The sequence below is a fragment of the Astyanax mexicanus genome, chromosome 10 (assembly GCF_023375975.1).
Source record: "Astyanax mexicanus isolate ESR-SI-001 chromosome 10, AstMex3_surface, whole genome shotgun sequence".
Classification (NCBI taxonomy): Eukaryota; Metazoa; Chordata; class Actinopteri; order Characiformes; family Acestrorhamphidae; genus Astyanax; species Astyanax mexicanus.
In genome coordinates, this window is record NC_064417.1 from 45,728,306 (window position 1) to 45,753,405 (window position 25,100).

The 25,100-nt window shown below is 37.4% G+C and overlaps 1 protein-coding gene across 1 annotated transcript in view; it reads left to right on the plus strand.

The window, feature by feature from the left end:
- mrpl11 (mitochondrial ribosomal protein L11) overlaps positions 1-6,756 on the plus strand; it is an 82,588-nt gene extending 75,832 nt beyond the window's left edge. Inside the window, exons 4-6 of the mRNA XM_022684225.2 lie at positions 2,091-2,184; positions 2,711-2,870; positions 5,157-6,756. Of these exons, the coding sequence (XP_022539946.2) occupies positions 2,091-2,184; positions 2,711-2,870; positions 5,157-5,259 (357 nt within the window). The 3' untranslated portion in view covers positions 5,260-6,756. The remainder of the gene's footprint in view (positions 1-2,090; positions 2,185-2,710; positions 2,871-5,156) is intronic.
- Positions 6,757-25,100: the final 18,344 nt, after the last annotated feature.

Here is a 25,100-nt window from a genome sequence, read left to right on the forward strand (position 1 = left end):
TACTGTTTCTCTAAGCTCTTTAGGCACATTGGATAAGAATCAGTCATTTATTAAATGTTAATGCAAGTCAGGAGGCCTGCTGTCGAAAATAAACCCCATACATTTATAAATGGCTTCGTTTTTTAGTTAAGTCTGTTTTTTAATTTTCACTTTTTTAATCCCGTTTGTGCCTTTGAATGATTTTTCCCCTGCATGAGTGGCTTATGCAAAAATGTGCCGCCACTTAAAACAAAGGAGGAAATGGCCATAATGATTTAAGAGGCTAAATGCAAAGCAGCGCCTAAAGCGACTGTCGTTTGGCGGCCAGGCTGATGAGGGATCTGCAGCAGCGAGAGATTAGCCCGGCTGGCCTCATTTAAGTGGTGGGCAGCCTGGTGGGTGTGAGTTTCTGGTTGACGGTGCTAGCTTTAGGGTTTAGCTGGATGGCTGCAGTCGATTTTGGCCGCGCTGTCTTGCTGCGTCGGGCTCCCTGTGAAGTCCCAGTGGCCCCATTAAGCTGTCTGCTGTACGCTCATTGTCTTTGATCCTCTCTGTGACGTCTAATCCGTGCCTTAAAGCTTCAGTTGCAGCAGGCTGGGCAATTGTGTGTGTGTGTGTGTGTGTGTGTGTGTGTACTAGCTTCATTGGCCACAGAGTTTATGAAAGGCTGTCAGAAGCCGTGGATGGCAATTAAGATTCTTGCAGGATTCCCAGGCTCTATTGGATGCGATAGGATGCTGGCTCATCTTCCTGCAGAAGACAGAGTGTCACTAATAGCTGTCTGTGTACATGAACAGAGTGATGCATCAGTTTTGGATTGGGGTAACAATCTTAAAACTTTGTAGATGTCAAAAGTTTGACGTTTTGTGTATTTTAAAAGTACACAAACGCAACACAGCAGCTTAAAGCACAGAGACTGAACCAAGTTTGAGAATACAGTGCAGCTAGAGCTGGGCAATATGATGCAATTCATAGTATTGTGATAAATTGTCTTATTGTATTGAGAATCCTTTTTTTTTTTATAGCAAATTGAGCATCTCACTGTACATTTCATTCCAGTGGGCATAATTAGTCAAGTTTCATTGGAAAAACTGCAGTATATTTTCATGAATATAACAATCATTGTACTCACTATGGGAGAGTTCTTGGAGAGTAGTTGTTTAAAAAAAGTTTTTAAAAAATTGTAATGTATAATTTTTTTCATATATATGAAAAAGAGCTAAATACAGTCTATAACAATTAGAATATCATGAAAAAATAAATTGCATTTTTAACATACACATACGTACCAAAATCATGACAAGGCAACATGACGTTTGTCATGTTCCAAGAAAGTTAAAGAACTCTGCACTGACCTGTGGGATGTGATTATAGGCTATACTGCACTGAATGTGGATGTGTTTTCTGCTGGAGTAGTTCTTGTCTGTTTGCATGGAAAGTTTAAACCAGACACTGCCGGTCACAATCATTACCACCCACTGCACTGTCCACTGTGAGTGGCAGTGGTAGGGGTGTGCCATATCGTATAGTTGTGCAATAATATCTGCAAAATGTTTGAATATGGTGAACGATATTATACCCTGAAATATTGTGCAATATCACCCTTTCTTATTTTCACATCAGGGTACTACTTTTTTGCTGTTTTTAGCAAAAGAAAAATTTACACTGTTCTCATTTCTCATTATATATCTACTAGAGACAGATTATATCGGTTCAGTATCATTTATTTTACTATAATCCTGGATATATGGAGATATTTGGAGTGCATTATTATTAGTATCATGACATTCTGGATTATTTATAAGATAATACAAAATTTAGTCAGTTTATGCAAAAAGAGGAGGTCTGCTATTGAAAATAATCATTTATAAATGACTTAATTTTTAAACATAGTGATTGCTTTTGTCTTTGAATGATTTTCACTTATGCTTTATACTATTTAAAATAATGGAAGACATTCCCATGTCTGTCACTCTATGCTGCATTTTGATCTTTTATATTTTATCCAAACATTAGAAAATTAGGCAAAACTTGTTGAATATTATTATTATTTTCTTTCATTTTTTAAGACACTCGTGTACTAAGCCTGTCTCCTTTTCTTCTTCCTCCAGCCGGACAGAACGTACGAACTGAAGATCGGGCTGCCCACTGTGTCTTACTTCTTGAAACAGGCCGCGGGCATCGAGAAAGGAGCTGGGAAAACTGGTAAGCCTGCTGTATTCCAACCACAGCTGTGGTCATACATCGTCCCAGTCGTCTCCCAGCAATCTGCAACCCATTTGTACGTTTGGTTCCTGGCTTATGTTTTAGTAATGGCCAGACTTTTCCCACTGGGTGTTTGGGTTCAGAGTGCTGTATTTTATTTTTGATTGATGATATATTTATAGTGAGACTTGCTAGAAAAGCAGTGGTGAAATTATTCAGAGAAAAGACGTGGCAAAAGGTGCTGCGCGGAAAGAGAATTAAAGATTTTGCCTCATTTTCCTGCATTCCAGCGCCCTTCAATTATTCCCTCTTTTAACGCCCACTCTCTCTTTCTCCCTCTGCTCTTCTGTTTCTTTTTTCCTCTGCCACGACACCACTCCCCCCACCCCTCCAAAACCTCCGCTCATGCTCACTCTCGTGCACCATCAGACTCTCTCGCTCTTGATCTCGTGTTTCTCACTTTGCCCATTTCTGAGTCTCCCACTCTCTTAACCAGCTGTGTGTGTGTCTCTGCTGCACTCACCAGGGCATGAGACAGCCGGGATGGTGTCTGTGAGGGCGGTGTATGAGATAGCACGGGTCAAAGCCCAGGACGAATGCTTCAAGCTGCGGGACGCCTCCATGCAGACAGTGGTCAAGAGCATCATCGGCTCAGCCAGATCCCTCGGCATCCAAATCGTCGACGAGTGAGAAAACACAACAACAAACACCTCTGACACACTGTTAGAACTGATCCTGGAAAGCGTAGAAGACAGAAAAAATGATATAAATGGAAAATAGAGGAAATGAGATGCAGTACATACAGGAAATCAGACGCAGTGCATGCAGGGCACATCTGGCATCAGATGCAATACATACAATATATTAAATAAATGAGATGCAAGCAGTCAAGTGTAATACACACACATCTCGCATCTCAAATGTATAAACTGAAGGACCTCTTTGAAATATATATATTTTTTAATTCAGACATGGCCAAAGATCTTGTCTTGTCTGGTCAAATAAGCAGAAAAAGACAAATCTGATATTCCACAATGAACTACAGAAATGCACTGGACAAAATGGACAAAAATCTCCACCCTCATTTTAATATTTTGTATCACACCCTTTTACGCTTCGTGTAACCATAAACACTTCTCTGCTGGAATTCTGAACCTCTATAAGCACTTAAGCCAAGTATCCTTTGGGTCATTGTCATGCTGTAAGACCCAGCTTTCTGACACTGGGATTTGCAATGTTCTCATAATTCTTTGGTAGTCTTCAGATTTTATAATGTCATGCACACAGTCAAGGCACCCATTAACAGAAGCAGCGAAACATCTTTGTACTGTGTATGACTATGCATAGATGTATAGAAGTTGATTGAGATTTTTTAGATACCATTTGAACAGCTATTCTTTGCAATATTTCATATTTTCCTTCATATTTTTGTCTAGGAAGGTTAGCTGCCGTGTCATGGACTGTAAATGTTGTAATGATGCTGCACATTAAGAATTGTATAAGATGGACTTGCAGACTTGAGATTGTTCACACTTTTACATAATTGTGGTTCTCACATCCTCTGGCGGCACACAGACACAAAGGCTGAATCAAATTTACTCCATTTGATTTACATAATATTACCACTAATATAAATTAAACAATCATCACATGAAACAAATTCAGTTATTTTTACACTTTTAAAAAGGATCCAATAATTTTGCTCAGTCCATGTCTGGAATTATGTGTGGAATGATATCAAATTAGACTTTTTTTTGTGTTTAAGTGCTAAAAAAAGAACTAAACATATAACCGTATAAACAGGGCATAGTAGAAATCAGTATTGGTACAATGTATAAGATTTCAGATCCAGTACATACCAGACATCAGATAAATGAGATACAGTACTAGACATAATAGACATACAAGGAATCATGAACAATATATAAAGAACATGCACATAAAAATACATACAGGATTGAAAAGAAATTGTGAGGAATATACACAACATCAGATGCTGTAAGTATCAGACATTGAGTAAATCAGATACAGTACATTCTGGATATACTCAACCTTGAATGCAATACATACAAGATTTAGAGGACATCTGGTGCAATACACACAACTTCTGATGTAATACAGATACCAGATATCAGATTAATCAGATACAGCACATACTGAACATACAAGAAATCAGTTTTAGGACCGACAGGTAGAATATATTTTACATTAGCAATCAGATCCAGTACAGGACAAACATTAAATAAAAAAATACATACATCAATACATATTGGATGTTCTATGGAGGCTGTACAGGACATACTCGTTTTGATTGTGAGAATGCACTACTAATTCCTTATTAATTAATGTAGATTAACCCAATTCCACTGTTCCTTTCCCCAGGTCCATTACATCACTATTAGTACTTAGTATTCAGTCAGTATTTTGTATTCGACTTATAAAAATTGCTGTTATTGTTTAATAACAATGACAAATCACAGTGAAAGCTACATTATGGCATCTTATCTCATCACAGAATGAGTTTTCCTTTTAGTTTCCTGTTGACTTGTGTACAAACTGCTGCTGTCAAGGTGAAAATGAATCTCAGACGTTATGCCAGAGTGATTTATCAGCGTTTAGAGGGGCTCTGAAAACAGGAGCCTCATTACATTAGCGATGTGAGACCCGGGATTGTTGTGGGAGATATTGTTGCTCTTTGCTGAATGAACCTTGTCACTGAAGCCCCACCAGTCTGACTCATCATGTGCGCATGAAAGAACACTCAAGCTGCATTTCAATGAAGCGTGGAGAAATTTTTTGAAATTCTAATGTAATGCTGATGTATCTCTCTATCCGTGTCTCCTCGTCTCTTTCTCCATCTACTCTCTCCATACCCTCCTCTGTTCTCTCCGCTTCGCCGTTCCCTTTCTTCCCCACTCCCTCTCTCTCTCTCTCTCTCTCTTTCACTCTCTCTTTTCTCATCCCTCTGTCAGCTTGTCACCCGAAGAGTACGGGGAGTTTCTCCGACAGCGAGAGGAGAAGCTGAAGGAGGAAGCTGCAGCCGCCGCCGAGGCCCCCGCGGGGAAGAAGAAATAACAGAAATCACAGTGGATCTGCCTGTCGTGTATTTATACTGCATAGCTGTCACCAGCACACCCGAGCAATACGGGGGGAACATTTAGTTTTGGCAAACTTGAATTTAAGCATTGTCTCTTTGGTAATAAAATACCCGTGTTTTACACTCTCTGCTGCAGTCTGGGTGCGTACTGTGCTTCAGTTTTAGGAACAGACTATTCTTTTTTGGTTCTTTTGCTATTTGCGTCTCTTAGGAATGTCCCGATCCAATCCGATCTGATCTGAGTATGTTAAAAAAAATCTGATAAAATAAATGAGCCCTGTGACTTAGACAGGATGTGCTGTTAATGAACACTAGTAAAGATTTTATATATAGTGTTTAATTCCTTGCAATCCAGTCCAAATGACTTCCTAATTCAGCTCCCCATTCCACCTTAAATTATACAGAAGTTACACTCTGCTGCTGAAATTTCTGCACTATTTAAGGTGGAATGGGGAATTAGAATGAAAAGGCAACTTTAAACCTTGTTTGATGTTTGGAAATTTGAATTTAAACAGTGTCTCTCTTTGCTAATAAAAAAAACCTGTGTTTTACACTCTCTGCTGCAGTCTGGGTGCGTACTGTGTTTCAGTTTTAAGAACACACTCTTTTTCTACCTTCTTCTGATCTTTGTGTTCCTTAGGGATGTTCTGATTCAATCCGATCTGATCTGAGTACATTAATGCTGACTGTTGGGCAATACTGATCAGTCAAAAAAAATCTGATAAAATAAATCAGTCCTGTGACTTCGACAGGATGTGCTGTTAATGAACACTAGTAAAGATTTTATATATAGTGTTTAATTCCTTGCAATCCAGTCCAAATGACTTCCTAATTCAGCTCCCCATTCCACCTCAAATTATGCAGAAGTTACACTCTGCTGCTGAAATTTCTGCACTATTTAAGGTGGAATGGGGAATTAGAATGAAAAGGCAACTTTAAACCTTGTTGGATGTTTGGAAATTTGAATTTAAACAGTGTCTCTCTTTGATAATAAAAAAAACCTGTGTTTTACACTCTCTGCTGCAGTCTGGGTGCGTACTGTGTTTCAGTTTTAAGAACACACTCTTTTTCTACCTTCTTCTGATCTTTGTGTTTCTTAGGGATGTTCTGATTCAATCCGATCTGATCTGAGTACATTAATGCTGACTGTTGGGCAATACTGATCAGTCAAAAAAATCTGATAAAATAAATCAGTCCTGTGACTTAGACAGGATGTGCTGTTAATGAACACTAGTATAGATTTTATATATACTGTTTAATTCCTTGCAATCCAGTCCAAATGACTTCCCTATTCAGCTTCCAGTTCCGCCTTAAATTATACAGACGTTATATTCTGCTGCTGAAATTGCTGCACTATTTAAGGTGGAATGGGGAATTAGAATGAAAAGGCAACTTTAAACCTTGTTGGATGTTTGGAAACTTGAATTTAAACAGTCTCTCTCTTTGATAATAAAATACCGGTGTTTTACACTCTCTGCTGCAGTCTCGGTGCGTACTGTGTCTCAGTTTTAAGAACACACTCTTCTTCTACCTTCTTCTGCTCTTGTGTGTCTCTTGGGGATGTCCTCATCCAATCCGATCTGATCCAAGCACATTAATGCTGACTATTGGACAACACCGATCCAACAAAATACTTAGACAAGATCTGCTGTTAATGAACACTAGTATAGATTTTAAATATAGTGTTTAATTCTTGCAATCCAGTCCAAATGACTTCCCAATTCAGCTCCCCATTCCACCTTAAATTATACAGCAGTTAAATTCTGCTGCTGAAATGTATACAATATAATTGCTGCACTATTTAAGGTGGAATGGGGAATTAGAACGAAAAGGAAACTTTAAACCTTTGTTTGATGTTTGGAAATTTGAATTTAAACAGTATCTCTCTCTTTGATAATAAAATACCCATGTTTTACACTCTCTGCTGCAGTCTGGGTGCGTACTGTTCTTTCTTCTTTAAGAACACGCTCTTCTTCTACCTTCTTCTGCTCTTTGTGTCTCTTAGGAATGTCCTGATCCCATCCGATCTGATCTGAGAACATTAATGCTGACTATTGTCCAATAGCGATAAAACAAAAAACTTAGACTTAATGAACACTAGTATATATATTTTAAATAAATAGTGTTTAATTGCTTGCAATCCAGTCTAAATGACCTCCCTCACCATTCAGCTCCCTGTTCCACCTTAAATTAAACAGCATTTACATTCTTCTGCTGAACTGTACATAATGAAACTGCTGCACTATTTAAGGGGGAATGGAAAATTATTCAAATTAAAACTGAACTTTGTTTGATGTTTAAAAAAACTTGAATTTAAACACTGTCTCTCTTTGGTAATTAAATTCCCGTGTTTTACACTCTCTGCTGCAGTCTGGATGCGTACTGTTTCTCAGTTTTAAGAACACACACTTCTACCTTCTTTTGCTCTTTGTGTCCCTTAGGAATGTCCTGATCCAATCCGATCTGATCTGAGTACATTAATGCTGACTATTGGCCAATACCCATCTGTCAAAAAAAGAAAAATCAGATAAAGTAAATACAGCCCCACAGCTTAGACAGGATGTGCTGTTAATAAACATAAGTATATATTTTATGAATAGTGTTTAATTTATTGCAATCCTGTCCAAATTACCTCCCAATTCAGCTGCCCATTCCACCTTAAATTATACAGAAGTTACATTCTGCTGCTGAAATTGCTGCACTATTTAAGGTGGAATGGGGAATTAAAATGAAAAGGCAACTTTAAACCTTGTTTGATGTTTGGAAATTTGAATTTAAACAGTATCTCTCTCTTTGGTAATAAAATACCAGTGTTTTACACTCTCTGCTGCAGTCTGGGTGCGTACTGTGCCTCAGTTTTAAGAACACACTCTTCTTCTACCTTCTTCTGCTTTTTTTTTTGTCTCTTAGGGATGTCCTGATCCCATCCGATCTGATCTGAGTACATTAATGCTGACTATTGGCCAACACCGATCCAACAAAATACTTAGACAGGATGTGCTGTTAATGAACACTAGTATAGATTTTATATATAGTGTTTAATTTCTTGCAATCCAGCCTAAATGACCTTACCATTCAGCTCCCCATTCCCCCTTAAATGATACAGCAGTTATATTCTGCTGTTGAAATGTACACAATGATACGCTATGCTATTTAAGGTGGGATGGTGATAATTGATCATGACCACATATCACTTTAAATAAAGAATAAATAAGCTCATAAATTAACACTGACTAGAGCATAGGTGAACTTAAGGTAGGGGTAGAGGGTACAACCATCTATTTGCATATTGAGTGCATCCCCAATTTTCTGACACTTACTGTCAGTGTGTAGACATTTCCTTTGGCTTTAGTAAGTTAGATTTGGGGCGAGTACGGATAAAAATATCCATATTTGATGCCAAGTATCGATATAATACGATCAAATTTAACCACTTAAAAATGATGTTCCATTGATTTTACCAAATTGAAAACCTCTGGAATATAATCAAGAGGAAGATGGTTGATCACAGCCATCAGTTTGTGCACCAGGAGTGAGAATAAAGTTATCCAAAAGCAGTGTGTAAGACTGGTGGAGGAGAACATGCCAAGATGCATGAAAACTGTGATTAAATTCCACCAAATATTGAACTCTTAAAACGTTATGAATAGAAACTTGTTTTCTTTGCATTATTTGAAGTCTTTTTTGTTAAAATGAGAATTTCTCATTTTCTGTAAATAAATGCTCTAAATGACAGTATTTTTATGTGGAATTTGGGAGAAATGTCTGGTTTATAGAATAAAACAACAATGTTAATTTTATACAAACATATACAGGGGTTGGACACTGAAACTGAAACGCCTGTCATTTTAGTGTGGGAGGTTTCATGGCTAAATTGGAGCAGCCTGGTGGCCAATCTTCATTAACTGCACATTGCACCAGTAAGAGCAGAGTGTGAAGGTTCAATTAGCAGGGTAAGAGCACAGTTTTGCTCAAAATATTGCAACACACACAACATTATGGGTGACCTACCGAGTTCAAAAGAGGACAAATTGTTGGTGCACGTCTTGCTGGAGCAACTGTGACCAAGACAGCAACTCTTTGTGATGTATCAAGAGCCACGGTATCCAGGGTAATGTCAGTACACCACCAAGAAGGACCAACATCCAACAGGATTAACTGTGGACGTTGTAAGAGGAAGCTGTCTGAAAGGGATGTTCGGGTGCTAACCCGCATTGTATCCAAAAAAACATAAAACCACAGCTGCCCAAATCACGGCAGAATTCAATGTGCACCTCAACTCTCCTGTTTCCAGCAGAATAAATGATTGTGGTCTAAAACCAGGTGTTTTGGTTTCATTGTCCAAACCCTGTATCTATAAAAAGCAAAATCAGAGAAACTGATTTAGAAACTGAAGTGGTCTCTTCATTTTTCATATTTCTTTTGAGCGGATTCAGGTGTCGGCTGAATTCAAACACTGGTTTCAATAGTTTTACTTTATTAAAACTTATAGTCAGGTAGCTGAACACCATTTTTAGCTCTTGCCAACATAAAGCAGCGCAAAGTGCCAAGGGTACAGAGCAGTCAATCACCACAAACCTTTGATGGGATTTGACGGGCCTGTCTGAGTCTGAGCAGCTAGGCACTGACCCAAGAATCAAAGAGCTGCGAAAAAAACCCAGTCAAATTACTTCCCAGGCAGTAAAGCAGTGTATGACTGAATTGCACGGATCTGTCAGGAGTGAAGTGAAGGGCAGAATTTCTGTTCCTGTGTCCCGTGCTGCACAAAGGAATAGCTGTCTCTGTTTGACACCAAAAAAAGAGATTGAGGTGACTGTGTTCACCAAATCGCCTCCCATTCCGCTCTGTGGGCCGGCAGAGCACAAATACACTCAATATCAGTGCGTGAAGGTCCTGGGGGAATATTGGTTTTTCAAGTTTGGAGGAAGAAAGGAGCTGGTCATTTCAAAGAACCTTCAAGCCAGCCGTTCTCTCAGGGGAGGAGGAGGGGGTTCTTTGTTTTGTTCCATTTTTCCCCCCTCTCTCACCTCCCTGTGGGTTTGGAATGGAACTGCACTGGCATGACTAAGCTGATAACTACTAGTATGGGATTCATAATCAGTGCAGTAGGTAGAATCGCAGAGTAGAACCGCAGCCGCATTGGCATGCATTACCCTGCCTCAAATCATCTCCCGTTTCCCCTTTGGGCGCAGGGTTGTTGTCTCGGACATTAGCGGCTCCTGCAGATCCGGAGGCTTGTTAAATGACTGAAGTATAGCACACAGCCTTTCCCCCCTGATAAGAGGCTGGCATGTTATTAAAGGAAATTGATTCCTCAGCACCATGCAGTAAATTTTATTCCTACCCACAGCACCTTTTTGTGCAATTTGGTGTTATTTTACCTTTTCCCAGTAGATTTGCAGGTTGGAGGCTGCCAGTAGTTGTATATTGAATGTATATTCTTTTTTCCTTCTTTCCTTCCCTTCTACTGCAAATTCTTTCAAAGAAGATAAGACTTTAAAATATTCATGGAGGTAGAAACAGGTGGGCTGAGATGAATTACCACAAGGTGGCACCACACAAGAGTCAAGAGCTTCAATGTATTTTCACGCACTGAGGAAGGAAACTGTCCTCGGCATCTGAGAACATGCTGGAAATGGCTAAACCCATTCAGACTCAGAATGTGATGCTGCTAAAAGTAATAAGATGAAGAAAGAGCTGGATGCAGCAGAGCTTGTTCTGCTTTGAAAGTGATGGGATTTTTATAGTTACACTTGGATGAACATTTCCATTTAACACATCCCATTTCATTTGTGAGAAGGTTACTGTGATCTCATATTTCTGTTCGCAATCAAATTTTGATTTTATGGCTTTTATGGCCTTGAATCCTTGAATCCTTTTAGGAAGAATCTGTAGTAGTCTTACGTGACCAAAAGTCCAAAAGTTAACCTTCTGATACCTTATTCTACATCAATTTCTAAAGGCCTGTATTTTTACCTCATAATGGCAATGTCATTATCCTATAAATGACATTCTATAATTTTACATTCTGTATCAACTGTATCATAGTAGAGGGGAAACAAACTTTTCCAAAGTTTGACAATTCTGTAAGTGTATTTGTTCCTTTCATTCCCAACAGTGGTCACTAATTTTTACCCTTATTCACCCATTAAGTGACCTTTTACTATGCTCTAATACCTTGCAATCTGCTTCTTACTGGTCAGATCCTACATGTCATTATGTCATTAAGTCCAAGGCAAAGGAAAAGTGACTTTATTTTAGTTAATCAGTTCAAAATGTGAAACTCATATATTATATTGATGTATTACACACAGAGTGACCTATTTTAAGTGTTTATTTCTCTTATTGTTGATGATTATGGCTTACAGCCAGTCAAAACACAAAAATCAGTGTCTCCGAAAAACTTAAATATTACATTGATACCAATTGGTATATTTGGCAGTGTGGGCAGTGTGCCAAGTCCTGCTGTAAATAAAATCAGCAGAGGGAAGCATGAAGTGCTGTAAGATTTTGTGGGAAAACAAAACTGCACTGACTTTGGTCTTGATAATAAAACACAGGGGATCAACACCAGCAGATGACATGTCTCTCCAAACCATCACTGATTGGTGGAAACTTCACACTAGACCTCGAGCAGTTTGGACTGTGTGTCTCTCCACTCTTCCTCCAGACTCTGCTCCCTTGATTTACAAATGAAATGTGAAATTTACTGATAATCAGTCATGGATTGGAGAGACATGTCATCTGCTGGTGTTGATCCACTGTGTTTATATCAAGTCTAAAGTCAGTGCAGTGTTTTTTTTCCTAAAATATTACAGCACTTCATGCTTCCTTCTGCTGACAACTTTTATGGAGATGCCAGTCCATCACAGGATACCACCCCCATTTATTCACAACGGACTTACATTTAGAATCAATTTAGCATGTCCAGATCAATTACCACCCTAAATAAAACAAAAAATGCATTTTACTGACCAGGTTTACTTTGACTTCTTCTGACTGCAACAAAAGCCTTGTAAAGTAAGTGGTACTAATAAAAAAAACAGCTGCAATAGGAACAATCAGTAATAAATGTTGGTGATCGTTGGGTCCTGCACTAAAAATAGGCTGTACTAATTACAGTATTTACTGACAATCACTGCATGGGCTCTGGGTCAAAATCATACAATGGCCTGTATAATCTGTGAGGTATTATCTTGTGAGTGAGGTTAAACACTGGCCAGCGTACTCCTGGAGTTTGGTGTGTTTGGTCCGTGTCTATGTGGACTTCCTTTCCTCTGGATACTCTAGATGCCTTCCACCTCCAACACACATGGTACAACCCCAAATCATAGCTGGATTACAATAGATTGTAGGGAAAATTCAAATAAAATTAAAATGCAGTGTTTCTCACATTTACTTGAGATATTTCACATATTTAATTCCTGAATAATTCCATGATTTAATACTTCATGATCAATTTACTGCTATCAAAACTTTTTCTGTTAGTGAAAATTATGTTAGTGTACGGATTATTAATATAAATACTGAATAAAAAAGACTATATACAATGTGAAAAATGTTGGAATAGTGAGAACTAGGACAAACAACTACATTTAATTAAGATTAATTAAGCCACACACTACCATCACCAACTGTGTAACTGTGTTTCTCGTTGTGGTACAGTTTGTTCTACAGCAGCTTCTTTCAGCGGTTCTTTGATTTCCTGGGGTTTCTCTCTTCAGTCTTCTCTACAGCAGATGAAATGCATGCTCTTGGTGAATATCTGCTGAATGACTTGGCCATTCTGAAACCACTTTGTTCCCCTGATGGAGTCCTTTGATGTGCTGGCAGTGGTCTCTGGGTTATTGTCTTGCTGTATGATGAAATTCCACCAGATTAGATTGGATGATTTGGATTATGAGCAAATCTGATTTTTTTTTTTTCCATAGTTTGACCCTTTATTTATTTATAGTTGTGTTTCCTTTTAAACTCGCATCTGGACTTTCTGGACAGTGTTTGACATGTTTTGATATGCCCCTTATACACTGCCTGGCCAAAAAAAGGTGGCAATTCAATCCAGTGTTGCATTAATTTTTCACCAAGATCTTGCAGCAGCATTGATGATGGTAGAGTCTGACCACTGCACAAAGCAGCTCTTCTCCATCCAGCACATCCCAAAGATTCTCAATGAGGTTAAGATCTGGACTCTGTGGTGAACTCTCTCAATCCATGTGTGAAAATGATGATCTCATGCTCCCTGAATCACTCTTTCACAATTCCAGCCCCATGAATCCTGACATTATCATCTTGGAATATGCCCGTGTCATCAGGGAAGAAAAAATCCATTGATGGTCTATATTCAGTATATTCAGGTAGTCAGCTGACCTCATTCTTTCAGCACATACTGTTGCTGAACCTAGACCTGCAGACCAACTGCAGCATCAACCCCACATCATTTACTTACTTAAATACAGGTGGTGTATATGTCTTCTTTTGAGGTCTTCTTTAAACTGTGGGTTTGAATACATTCACCACTGCATTGTAGAGACTTGTGGTGATGACAACAGTCTGGTTTTGGGGTTTCTTTTATTCATAGCTCTCAGGTTTTGTCCTCAACTGCTGCTGTTTTCACTGTCCAATTTGAGTGTTTGTGAAACACAATGTTCTTTCTTTTTTCAGGATGTTCTGGGTTGTTGTGACTGAACTAAATGGTTGTGCAATGTCTCTGATTTTCCCACTATTATCATCTCAAAAGGACTTGTTTTCTCTGATAGACAACTCTGCCGTCTAGTTTATCCTCTTTAATAATAGATGCAGTCTTCATAGGTGAAACCCAAAACTCAGAGCAAGATATTCAGAGCTATGTCTTTGTCTATTAACCTATTAACATGCCTTGACCCGTATACAGGCTACAGGTGTAGGTGATACAAAACTGCAGTATTTCTGCAGTAAAATAAGTTATTTACACAAATTTGAGGGCTTTGAAATCTCCTACAGGACACTTGGAGAAGCTGCCTGTTTTCTCTCTACTTCACTTAATAATTCCAGATCAGTAACAGGAATCAAACCAAATTCTGCATGTTTGAAATGGCTTGAGAGGTTTAGAGGCCTGTTTGATTTATATTCAGGAATCATGTTGATTTCAAAATGAAGTTCAGGAAAGAGACAGTTTTATGATTTAATTCATATTTTGACAGTTGCAGATTTACCTGAATATTTTTCTGTACTATCTAGTACAATAACAGTTATGATTTTCAGTAACATTCCTTATTAAACATGAAACCTTTTTATGTAATGCTTGGATAGAATTTCTTAAGATTTAGGGGGTTAATGTCATGCAGAAAATTGACAAACATCCTGGCCTGATAGGTGTTACGCTTTAAAAACAATCTAACATGACAAACATGATTTACAAGAAACATCTGACAGTAAAAAAAATATATTTTTGCTGGCTTGAAAACCAGTCTACACTCTATTCAATGAGGGAGCACGGTTCAGCAGGTCTGATGTTCCTTCTATTTTTATAAAATTGAAAACAGTTTAATGTAGTCTAATGAAATGTCAGTTACATGGCATACTTGGTCTTTAAGAATAATCTGTCAGTGACATATTTATAATATTTTTTGGTGGGTTTGAGTGAAATGCAATGCTTGTTTAACACATGTAGATGTAAATATCAGGATATTACAGGTGAACGTACAATCTGTTGTCTTATTTGCATGTTTAATCCAAGCTTAAATGTCTTCAGTATATAGAGAAAAAAGTAAGAATTCCACTACTTTTAAAGAAAGTATTTTCCACTGTGCCAGGATGTTTTTCTGAGTATATTGTTAAAACGATCAATAAAAAACTGCACTCTCAACAAAAAGGGTTCTTTGACTCATAGTAAGAACTCCTTTTGGTTCTATAAATAAAATAGCTTACTTTTAAAATGTTTTCCACCAATCTGAAGATCACTTTAACTAGGCGAAGTAAAAAAAAAAAAAAGTAAGCATATAAATAGCCCTTTGATTTGTCATGCTCTAAAAATGGGTGTTTCAGGCAGAATATACTGAATACTGTATTAAACTACACAGATAATAATGAGACAAACCAAGAAGAGTTTTATAATTAAGCAGGTATCAATAGATTACATGGCTGTGTTTACCTGCTTTGTTTAAAATAATTGTGGGTTATATATGTGCGCAAACAGTAAACAAAAAAAGTTTTTTATAATATGCTAGTCTCCTTTTCTTTTCACTGCTGTATTTTTGCAGCATTTTATGTAAAACTTTAACCAAATTATAAAATATACTCAGTTGATTCCAGTTTAAAAATGAAAATAGTTTTTAAAAAATTAAATGGTGGTTAATATAAAAACAAATCAAATAATTGAATCATAAGGGTTAGTTTTTTTTAATTAGCTTGAGCATGTGGACCAAATAAAAGATTGACGTCGACAGGCGTGAGGAGAGTGAGGATGAGTGGTGCCCCAGGCTGTGGTAAATTAAGCTCTTTTAAAGGGAAAATAATAAAAGGGCTCTTCTTTTAATAATGGAATTTAGGATGTGAGGCTGAATTTGATGGTAGGAAAAGAAGAAAACCGGCTTTGCTGCATTTTTTATGCCTGACAAGAAGGAAAGATAATGATGATGTGAGTATTAATAACCCTTATCTCTATCAGATAACCGGCCAATCAGCTGTAGATGTGGCAGCAGCTGGAGTTGGAGGAGGTGTTGGGGTGACATTAGCTGTACTGGGGGTGATGCAACAGGAAAACACAATCTGATGAAATGATACGGGTTAGAAGCGAGACTGTGAGCAGGTAAAAGCCAAAGCTTCTCACAGACAGAGAGATCGCACATCCCCAACTTCTTCAGTCTGAAGATGTTCAGTGTTTAACTGAGCTTCTGTTAGCAGCAGGCAGGGATCAACAAACACACTCCTCATTTTACATTCTTATTTTTCATGCAATTGTGTATTGTTATTGTTATTGTTATTGTTGACATTTCTCTCTAAAGAGTTCTATACTGCAGCTACAGAAAGGAGAAATAACTAAAACCCTGGAGTCCATTTAATTCTGCATTGATTACTAACAAAATATGTTGTCAGATAATTCTCATTCTCAACTTAATAACACAGACAAACACAATCAAACTAAACTAATAACATATAGCAAATGTTCTATGTACTGTTAAAGTGGCAGTTCATATTATTTAGTTCCTAAACTGAAAGCAGAAGCATTTCTGAGTTAAGAAGGGATAAAATATTATGTTTAATGGTACCAGTGTGCTGAAACAACCATCCCTGCTAAGCCTAATAAAGTATATTTATTCTAAAAACTGGGGTGTGGGGTCACTTTTCGTGGGAGATCTTCTGGCCACGTCACACGTCTTTATGTAATTTAAGTACTTTAAGTACTTATGTCTCACATGCAGCCTTTAAAACAGGATCCAGCTCAGTTCTGCTAAATGCGAGCACCTGGTGGAGCATTGGAGACTTCAGAAGGGAAAACTCAGAGCTCAGTAAGCTCATTCATTTACAGTGAGAAAACTGCCAACCGTATACATAAAACTATATATAATTCTATTACACCCTCTGAAGACATTTCTCCCAGCAGTTTCTGACTGAGCATACTCTTACATTTTATAGCCTGTATTAAGCATATTTGATTGCATGTTTACTAATGTTTGACCACATTTAATTACTAATCAATGCAGACATTCAGATCCTTTTAAAGTATTCCCTTTATTTTTCATGCATCCATATACAAGAGTATGATGTGTTCATCATCCCATCTGGCTGTACTCTAGTTCATCCCAGAATCAGGACCACTGCCTACTGACTGCGGTAGTACTTCTGGTGATGGTATGAGTGTTGCAAAAAGAAGGTTGTAAAAGAAATGTGTGACTTTCAAATAGGTAATAAACCTGCATCCAGTTCATAAAGCTTTACAATTAGCACACTTAGTAAACATCCATCAGTTTAATGATCTATAGATCCTTTTTTATTAGCAATTAACTCCAAGAATATGCACGATTTGCACAACCATCAAAAAGATTTTTATATTATTCCTCCTAACGAAAAAGTAGTTTCAGTTCATAATCGTAAAATAACTTTTATATTTTGTATCTAAGTAAAAAGGTTATTTACACTCGAACCTCTTTTATAAACATAACATTTTTTATTTAGGAAATCAAAAGGGTTTCTTCTTTTCTGTTCTTTTCTCTTATTTTCTCTTGCATCACTCACAGAACCTTTGTGGAACCATTATTTTTAAGGTAAACTGAGTTAAATTGAGTTCAACATCTCCCCCTCCACTCCCCCACCACCATCACCTCTTCCACACACCTGTCAGATAGCATTTATTTTTTTATACCATTTAGTTCAGTGTCATTTTTATCTAGCAGTTATCCTGTCGTTTCACATATACATTGCATCACAGACTGTCTGAATTCCTGCAGGAACCAGTGAGGCGCGGCTGCCTTATGGGTGCTAAGTGGGTGAACTAAACTGCCAGAGTGGGAGTGTTAAAAGCCTTTCTTGCTAGCTCTTTTTTGTAGGTTAAGTATCTCATTTATCTATAATAGAGTGGTCAGCTTTTACCTAAGGTGTGTGTATGTATATATATATATATATATATATATATATATATATATATATATATATATATATATATATATATATTCCCATTACTATCTCATTATTATACACAGCTGGAGGCTTTAATTCTGAGCAAGAACATTCAGTTTATATGATTTCTTGCTAAGAAGGAATGTAGGCCGTGTCCAAATGTGTCCAAATGACATTTTCTCATGCATAGAAAGCCTTTTAAAGTCACATTTAACCATCTGTTCATGTTCTTATCTCTGCTTCTTTTTTTCAAGGTTGCAGTGGATCTGTAGGCTACACAGTATCATCCCATCTGGCTGTACTTTATAGTCTGTTGTTGCTGTAGTTTTCTATTTGCTATTTTTAACACCTACTAGCTGGAATTAACCACTAAACAGAAAAACCTCTTGGACTGAACATTAGTCTTTTACAGTGTGCCAAACACAACCATTCACTTACTGTGTACCTGGGTGCAAATCTGCATAGCCAGTTTGCTTACTATATGTGTTTTTAGGGGAAACTAGAGTCCATGCCAAAAATCATGCAGGCACAGTATGTAGATTGATAATGAGCTTTTACCTTAAGGGAGCGCATTAGAACACCCACACCTGCATAAGTTATGAGGTTGAGAGTTATGAGGCTGAACTTGCCAGCATGATATATCAAGTTAGCTTAGGCAAACCTGATAGTGAGTCCCAGATGAATGGGACATTCAATTTCCGAAGTTTTAACCTCCTACGACCTGGCGTCCACATGTGTGGACATTATATTTTTTTGTTGTCTAGACCACAACACTAAATTTTGCTCTACAAGGGCCTGGTGTCTTCTTATCAGGACATTATACCTACTTTCACCTATTGGTTACAGTTTCAATTTTGTTCAGAAATTTAAATGAACAGTAAATACAGTAAATGTTTGTTTTTATTTTGGTTTATGTCTTCCTGTTGAAGCAGAACTTTAAATGAGCCATATTGCTCGTAGGGGCAAAATTATTGTTTCTACTTTCTAATTTTTTGCATTTAGGCAAAAAAAATGCTGCTGTTTTCAGGCACAAAATAATAATGTTTCATTGTGTTATATCGAAATATAACTAAAACTAAAGTCCTCATAAGTGGACATTCTTTTTCTCGGAAATGACTCCATGTAAAAAGATAATTCTTAGTTTTTACACTAATCAGGTGCCAATTAGCACAAATAGCAAAGAGTAAAAAATAAAAAATGCTTGCCGTGCAAGAGTTCGAGTCTTAGGAGGTTAAAGTGCAGGGACTTTAACACATTCCTCCAGTGGGTGGTAATGATCGTGACCGGCTGCCTTTGGCTAAAATTGTCCGTGCACACAGACGAATGACTCAGATACAACATCCACATTCAAGTCAGGTCAAGTTCCTCCTCACACTCACACATACACACATATTTTACAGATTAGTGTAGTCTTGTCTAGCTTTGCAAAACTCATTGGACATGATACCAGTTCCTGTCCCATGATATGTGGCATCACTGTCCTTACCATTTAAAGAGAGTGTCTGTAGATCTTACTGAGGCATCGGCTCCATGAGCCATCTGTCAGCAAAACAAAGAGAAAGGTTAGATTTATTGTCTAGCAGAAAAAGTGTATGAAGTCTGTATCAAATCCAAAGGCCGCTAAATGCTGCCAACAGAAGGGCTCAGAATTCAGAAAGAAATAATAATTGGTTTGGGATGATGGATGATTTTCCGACTGTTAGGTCATGTTCTGTGTTTGTAATGAGATCCTGTCAATATCCCAGCCAAAAACTATTACTTACGCCTATCCACCATACTCGGACTTAGTGGTCAAATTGCTAGTCTGCCTTTGTCTGGGAACCCTCAGTACATGATTGAACTGTCCATCAAAAACTAGCAGGTTAACCAAAGGCCACTTTTGTTTGCCAGAAAGCGAAATTAACTGTGGCAGTTGTTTTGTATTATGAACATGGCTTATAGAAAGGTGATGCAAATGAGCAGGGCCTAATTTTTTATCTTTCTGCCCTGAGTGTCTACCCTCCCTCAGACCACAGGGATGGGCTTTCGTCTGGATCTTGCTAACCTCTGGCAACCACCCACACACACTTCAAAAGAGACCTCTGCATAATGTAGGCAAGAAATCCTTTTGTTTTTCAAATTTGCTTTAAAGAGCCACTGAGGGGCATGCAAAGCTGCTTGATTCACTTATACTTCACTTCCCTCCTTCTGAGGGATGCTTCAGTGTCAGTGTAGTGACTAGGGATGTCCTGATTCGCTATGGAGGATTAGGCTGCCATCCTTCTATATGTACAATCTAGACTTACAGGTGATTTCCGGTATAAAGGGTTTTATATGGGATAATAGTATGTAAATTGATCACGAAGTGTTACCCCTAGGGACAGCTTAGGAAAGCCCCACACCTGTATGAGATATTGTCTTGTGAATGAAGCTGAATGCTGCTCAGTGTGCTCAAGGCAAGTCGACAAGATTTATCAGCTCAGAGTTTGAGAGAAGCCTGATAGTGAGTCCCAGATGAATAGGACATTCCATTTCCAGAGTTGTGTAGGAATTTATCATTCTTTGAGGGGCATCAGAAGCATTTGGTGGTGCTCTAGGGGTGCGATTCGTCATTCTTTTAATAAAGAATTGGATGCCATTTTCTGCATTCTGGTCTATTTTAACAGACTGCTTAATTTGGTAGACAAAAGTGACTTAATTCATATTAATACTATTTTAGAGTCAGACACAGCTCCCTTGTCAGCGGCTCTAGCTCTGTGCAGATCACTGGGATCTCCAAAAACACTATTTGTGCATTTAAACACACAAATCTAGCTTGTGTGCTGCATGGGTGAATCTGCTTCTTGCTCTCTCATTGTCTTTCTATCTTATTGTCTCTTGTTCTTTCATTCTGCTCTCTGCTGCTCCCAGCAGAGCTCCTTGGCCCGCCCACTATCCAAGCTTTTGACTGACAGGCAACTGAACAAATCACTTTGCACCAACTAAAAATATGTCATAAGAGAAATAAGTGAATTAAAGTGGGAGAGCAAAAATAAACAATTGTACAAATAAAAATTAACATCCTTAATTAATTTACTCTAAAAGTATTTAAATAGCAGGGAAATTCAACAGGGCTTCATTATATTATATGTTAAATATAATATAAATATATATGGGGGGGATCCAAATGAATAATTATGAAATGTCTCCCTTAGATTTAATGGTGGTGATACCTATGCTCAAGCTTCAATGTCACATATGTAATCATTCTCAGCACTGCAGTGACACTAACATGGTGGTGATTAGTGTGTTAGTGTGTGTTGTGATGGTACGATGGGATCAGATACAGCAGTGCAGTTTTTATACACTGTGTTCACTCACTGTCCTCCACAGTATTAGACACTCCAAATCTGTTGCTGCACAGTTTTTTTCGGCTATTGTTAGGTCCTTCATTATCATAGGATGTTGTTCGACTATTTTTGTTCCAGCAGTACCACTAAGGTGTTTGAAAACACCAGCAGCACTGCTGCATCTGATCCACTTATATTAGTTTAACACAGACTAACACACCCCCACCATGACCCACCGCTCAATACCTGCACTGTGGTGGTGCTGTGGTCTCCTGACCTTTAAAGAACAGAGTGAAGAGTATATAAATGTGTGCAGAGAAACAATTTCTCTACAGTCTGTAATTATAGAACTACAAAGTGTTCCTATATGTTCAGTCGAGCAATAAAACGGACAGTGTATATTGAAAGAAGAAAGAGTTTTATAAATAACCTGTCCTTGCCTCTGAGCACTGCAGCTAGTGCTTTATGAAAAAGTCCAATCCAATGTCAATTCTTTGTCATATTTTCTGAGCTCTCTTTACGCCACTGTCATAAAGGGGCCATAAAAGACATTATACACTTTCTGCAGCAGTGCAGAGCATCCTCAGAAATGAACAAAGCAATTTAAATATCTGCACCATGGAACTATTTTAAAGAGGAACATGCAGTATAAATGTATTAGCAGTGCCAGTATGGCATCCAATCTTATCCACAAAGTGCTGATGTGGCTGCAGGTTGCCATTTAAATAAATAGGGGGAACACATAATCAATAATCACATGATGAACACAACTGATTAAACCAATATATTACATACACTGACATGCCACACATTATGTCATGGCATAGGATTTGTGTCCTATGACTTTTGCTATGTCTCACTGAAGCCAAAATGTGTAGTTGACATAGGCTTGACATTTGAGTCTCAACCATAAATCATATCAGACTTTGACGTTTCACGTGTTGCTAGTTAATTTATTCCTAAACTAATGATGACCTGCAAGTGTTGAAGTGCTAAAAATCCAAATTTTCCACTGGTAAATACGAGTTTGTGGTGTCGTTCATGTGCTCTCATCTGGTAAATATGTTATTTTAGACATTAATGTAAGGCAGCACTAATAAGTTACTTAGTTAGGTAGTTAGTTAGCTAGTTTATTAACTAGGTAGTTAGTTAGTTCGTTAGCTAGTTAGTTAGCCTCTTAGTTAACTAAGTTAGCTACGTAGCTACTTAGTTACTTTGTGAGCTAGTTAAGTAGTTAGTTAGCTACTTAGCTATGTAGTTAGTTAGTTAGTTTGTTTGGTTGTTAGCTAGCTACTTTGTTAGCAACTTAGTTAGTGTGTTAGCTAGTTAGTTAGTTAGTTAGTAATGTAGTTAGTTAGCTAATTTAGTTAGCTTCTTAGTTTACTTAGCTACATAGCTACTTAGTTACTTTGTGAGCTAGTTAATTAGTTAGTTAGCTAGCTAACTACTTAGCTAGTTAGTTAGCTAGTTAGTTATTTGGTAAGTTAAGTAGTTAGTTAGTTAGTTAGTTAGTTAGTTAGTTAGTTAGTTAGTTAGTTATCCAGTTGGCTTAGCAAGCTAGCTATCCAGTTAGTTGGCTTAGTGAGTTAGTTAGTTAGCTTCTTAGTTAGCTTAATTAGCTATGTAGCTACGTAGTTACTTTGTGAGCTAGTTAATTACTTAGTTAGTTAGTTAGCTAGCTAACTAGTAGTGGGCTATTTAGTAAGTTAAGTAGTTAGGTAGCTACTTAGCTAGTTAGTTAGCTAGTTAGCTAGCTAGCTAGTTAGCTAGCTAGTTAGTTAGTTAGTTAGCTAATTACTTAGCTAGTTAGTTTGGTAGTTGGCTATTTAGTAAGTTAAGTAGTTAGTTAGCTACATAGCTAGGTAAGTTAGTTAGTTAGTTAGTAAGTTAGTTAGTAATGTATGTAGTTAGTTAGCTACTTTAGTTAGCTTAGTTAGCTATGTAGCTACTTAGTTACTTTGTGAGCTAGTTAATTACTTAGTTAGTTAGCTAGCTAACTACTTAGCTAGTTACTTTGGTAGTTGACTAGTTAGTTAGTTAGTTAGTTAGTTAGTTAGTTAGTTGACTTAGCTAGCTATCTAGTTAGTTAGTTAGTTAGTTAGTTAGTTAGTTAGTTAGTTAGTTAGTTAGTTGACTTAGCTAGCTATCTAGTTAGTTAGTTAGTTAGTTAGTTAGTTGACTTAGCTAGCTATCTAGTTAGTTAGTTAGTTATTTAACGTTAGTTAGTTAGTTAGTTAGTTATTTGGCATATTACATTTTCGTAACTTGGCTAGCTACTAAAAGTACAGTTATCTTAAAAAGAAGCTTTAAAAAGTAAACAGACCTGTTTAGTGCTATAATTAATGAGCAAAATATTCAATGGAGTAGCGAGTTTATACTAAAGTAACCGTGGGCTTGAAGAAGTACAGAATTCAATGCAGTTTTATCAAACGGTTTTATACAGCATATTCAAGGTAAGTGCCAGCTATAAACGGAAAAGGAGGCATCTCCGTCTTCTTTATGTGTTAAAATATCTGATGGGTGCACGTAGAGCAAGTTTAATTCAAATTAATTATTAATTATAAAACAACAGATATCAGCATGAATTTACCAGGTTCACTTGAGGGAATGTAAATGAATGATCCTATCCCATATAATCTTTTATGAATCTAGAACCAGTTTAGAACTCATTTAGACAAACTAAATGAGTTGTGATTTGGATCAGAATTTAATCCAAAAAATCTAATACAATAAATCATTAAAATGAAGCAATTTATTTGAGAACACCAGATACCATGCGGAATGAACTGTGATAAACAAAACATGACATTCCTGCAGGAAAAATAAAATTGATTTGCTACAGTAAATAGACTTAATTTACTGTTTTATATTGGTTTTATAAAGGTTTATATTAGTGAACATACAGAGCTCCTTAAACAGTGTGTATTCCTGTGTTTCCACCAGAGGGCATCCTCTGTCTGTAAATGAATGCTACCTGAATGAATGCTCAGTTATGTATTTGTGCTGGTAAATGGGAACCTCCTGAACCTCCTGTCCTCCATTTGTTTTACAGAATTTTGACTGAACGTTCAATTTCCAGTATTGGAATTAATTAGTTTTTTATTTGATAGGAATGAATGGGATGTGCACCCCTCTCTTCTCATATAACACATTAAGTACACTATAGTAGCACACATAGGTATGACACTAACTATTAGGCAGGACCCTACTAACCACCTGAAATATCATAGAGACCACTAAGAAAAAAGCTGTTTCCTCTTAACAACAGCATAACCACATATGTCAGCTTATCAACTATCTAAAATATCATATCAAAACTACCTTGAAGCACTTAAAATCAACCACCTAAAATACATTAGCAACCACCCGGGATTATGACATAGACTACATTGTAATACTATTATAAACAAATCGCTTCATATATTTATATGTTTGCTGTTGATTTATTACTGAAATCTTAATCTAAAAATTAAACATTAACTGCTTGTAATGCTGTCTGGTGGAAATGGTGTTACATAGCTGAAACTGATTTATTCTGTGTTTTTTTCTGTTGTCTTTCTTACGTAAAACAATCTTTTTATAGCATTGTGAAGGATCCCCACTCCTCCTAACTGAGCTACACCTCTGATTTGTTCCTGTACATCTGCAACAGGCTCACATTATTTATATATTTATATATTTTTTTATGCTGTGACGCAAGAAGGCAGTGCCTGTTCCAGCCTCAGCGTGGTGCAGGAGAGCTAATGTAGGTTTCTGTGGCATTGTGCTTGCCTCACCAGCATATTTCTGCCTGTACTACTGGGTTCTGGAACAAAATGTCCAATTCCTTTGTCTGAACTGCTGCTGAGCTGCTTGGCTGAACTGGTTCTTGTTCTTCTCCCTTTGGTGCAGAGATGCAGGTGTGAAGGAGAAGAGGT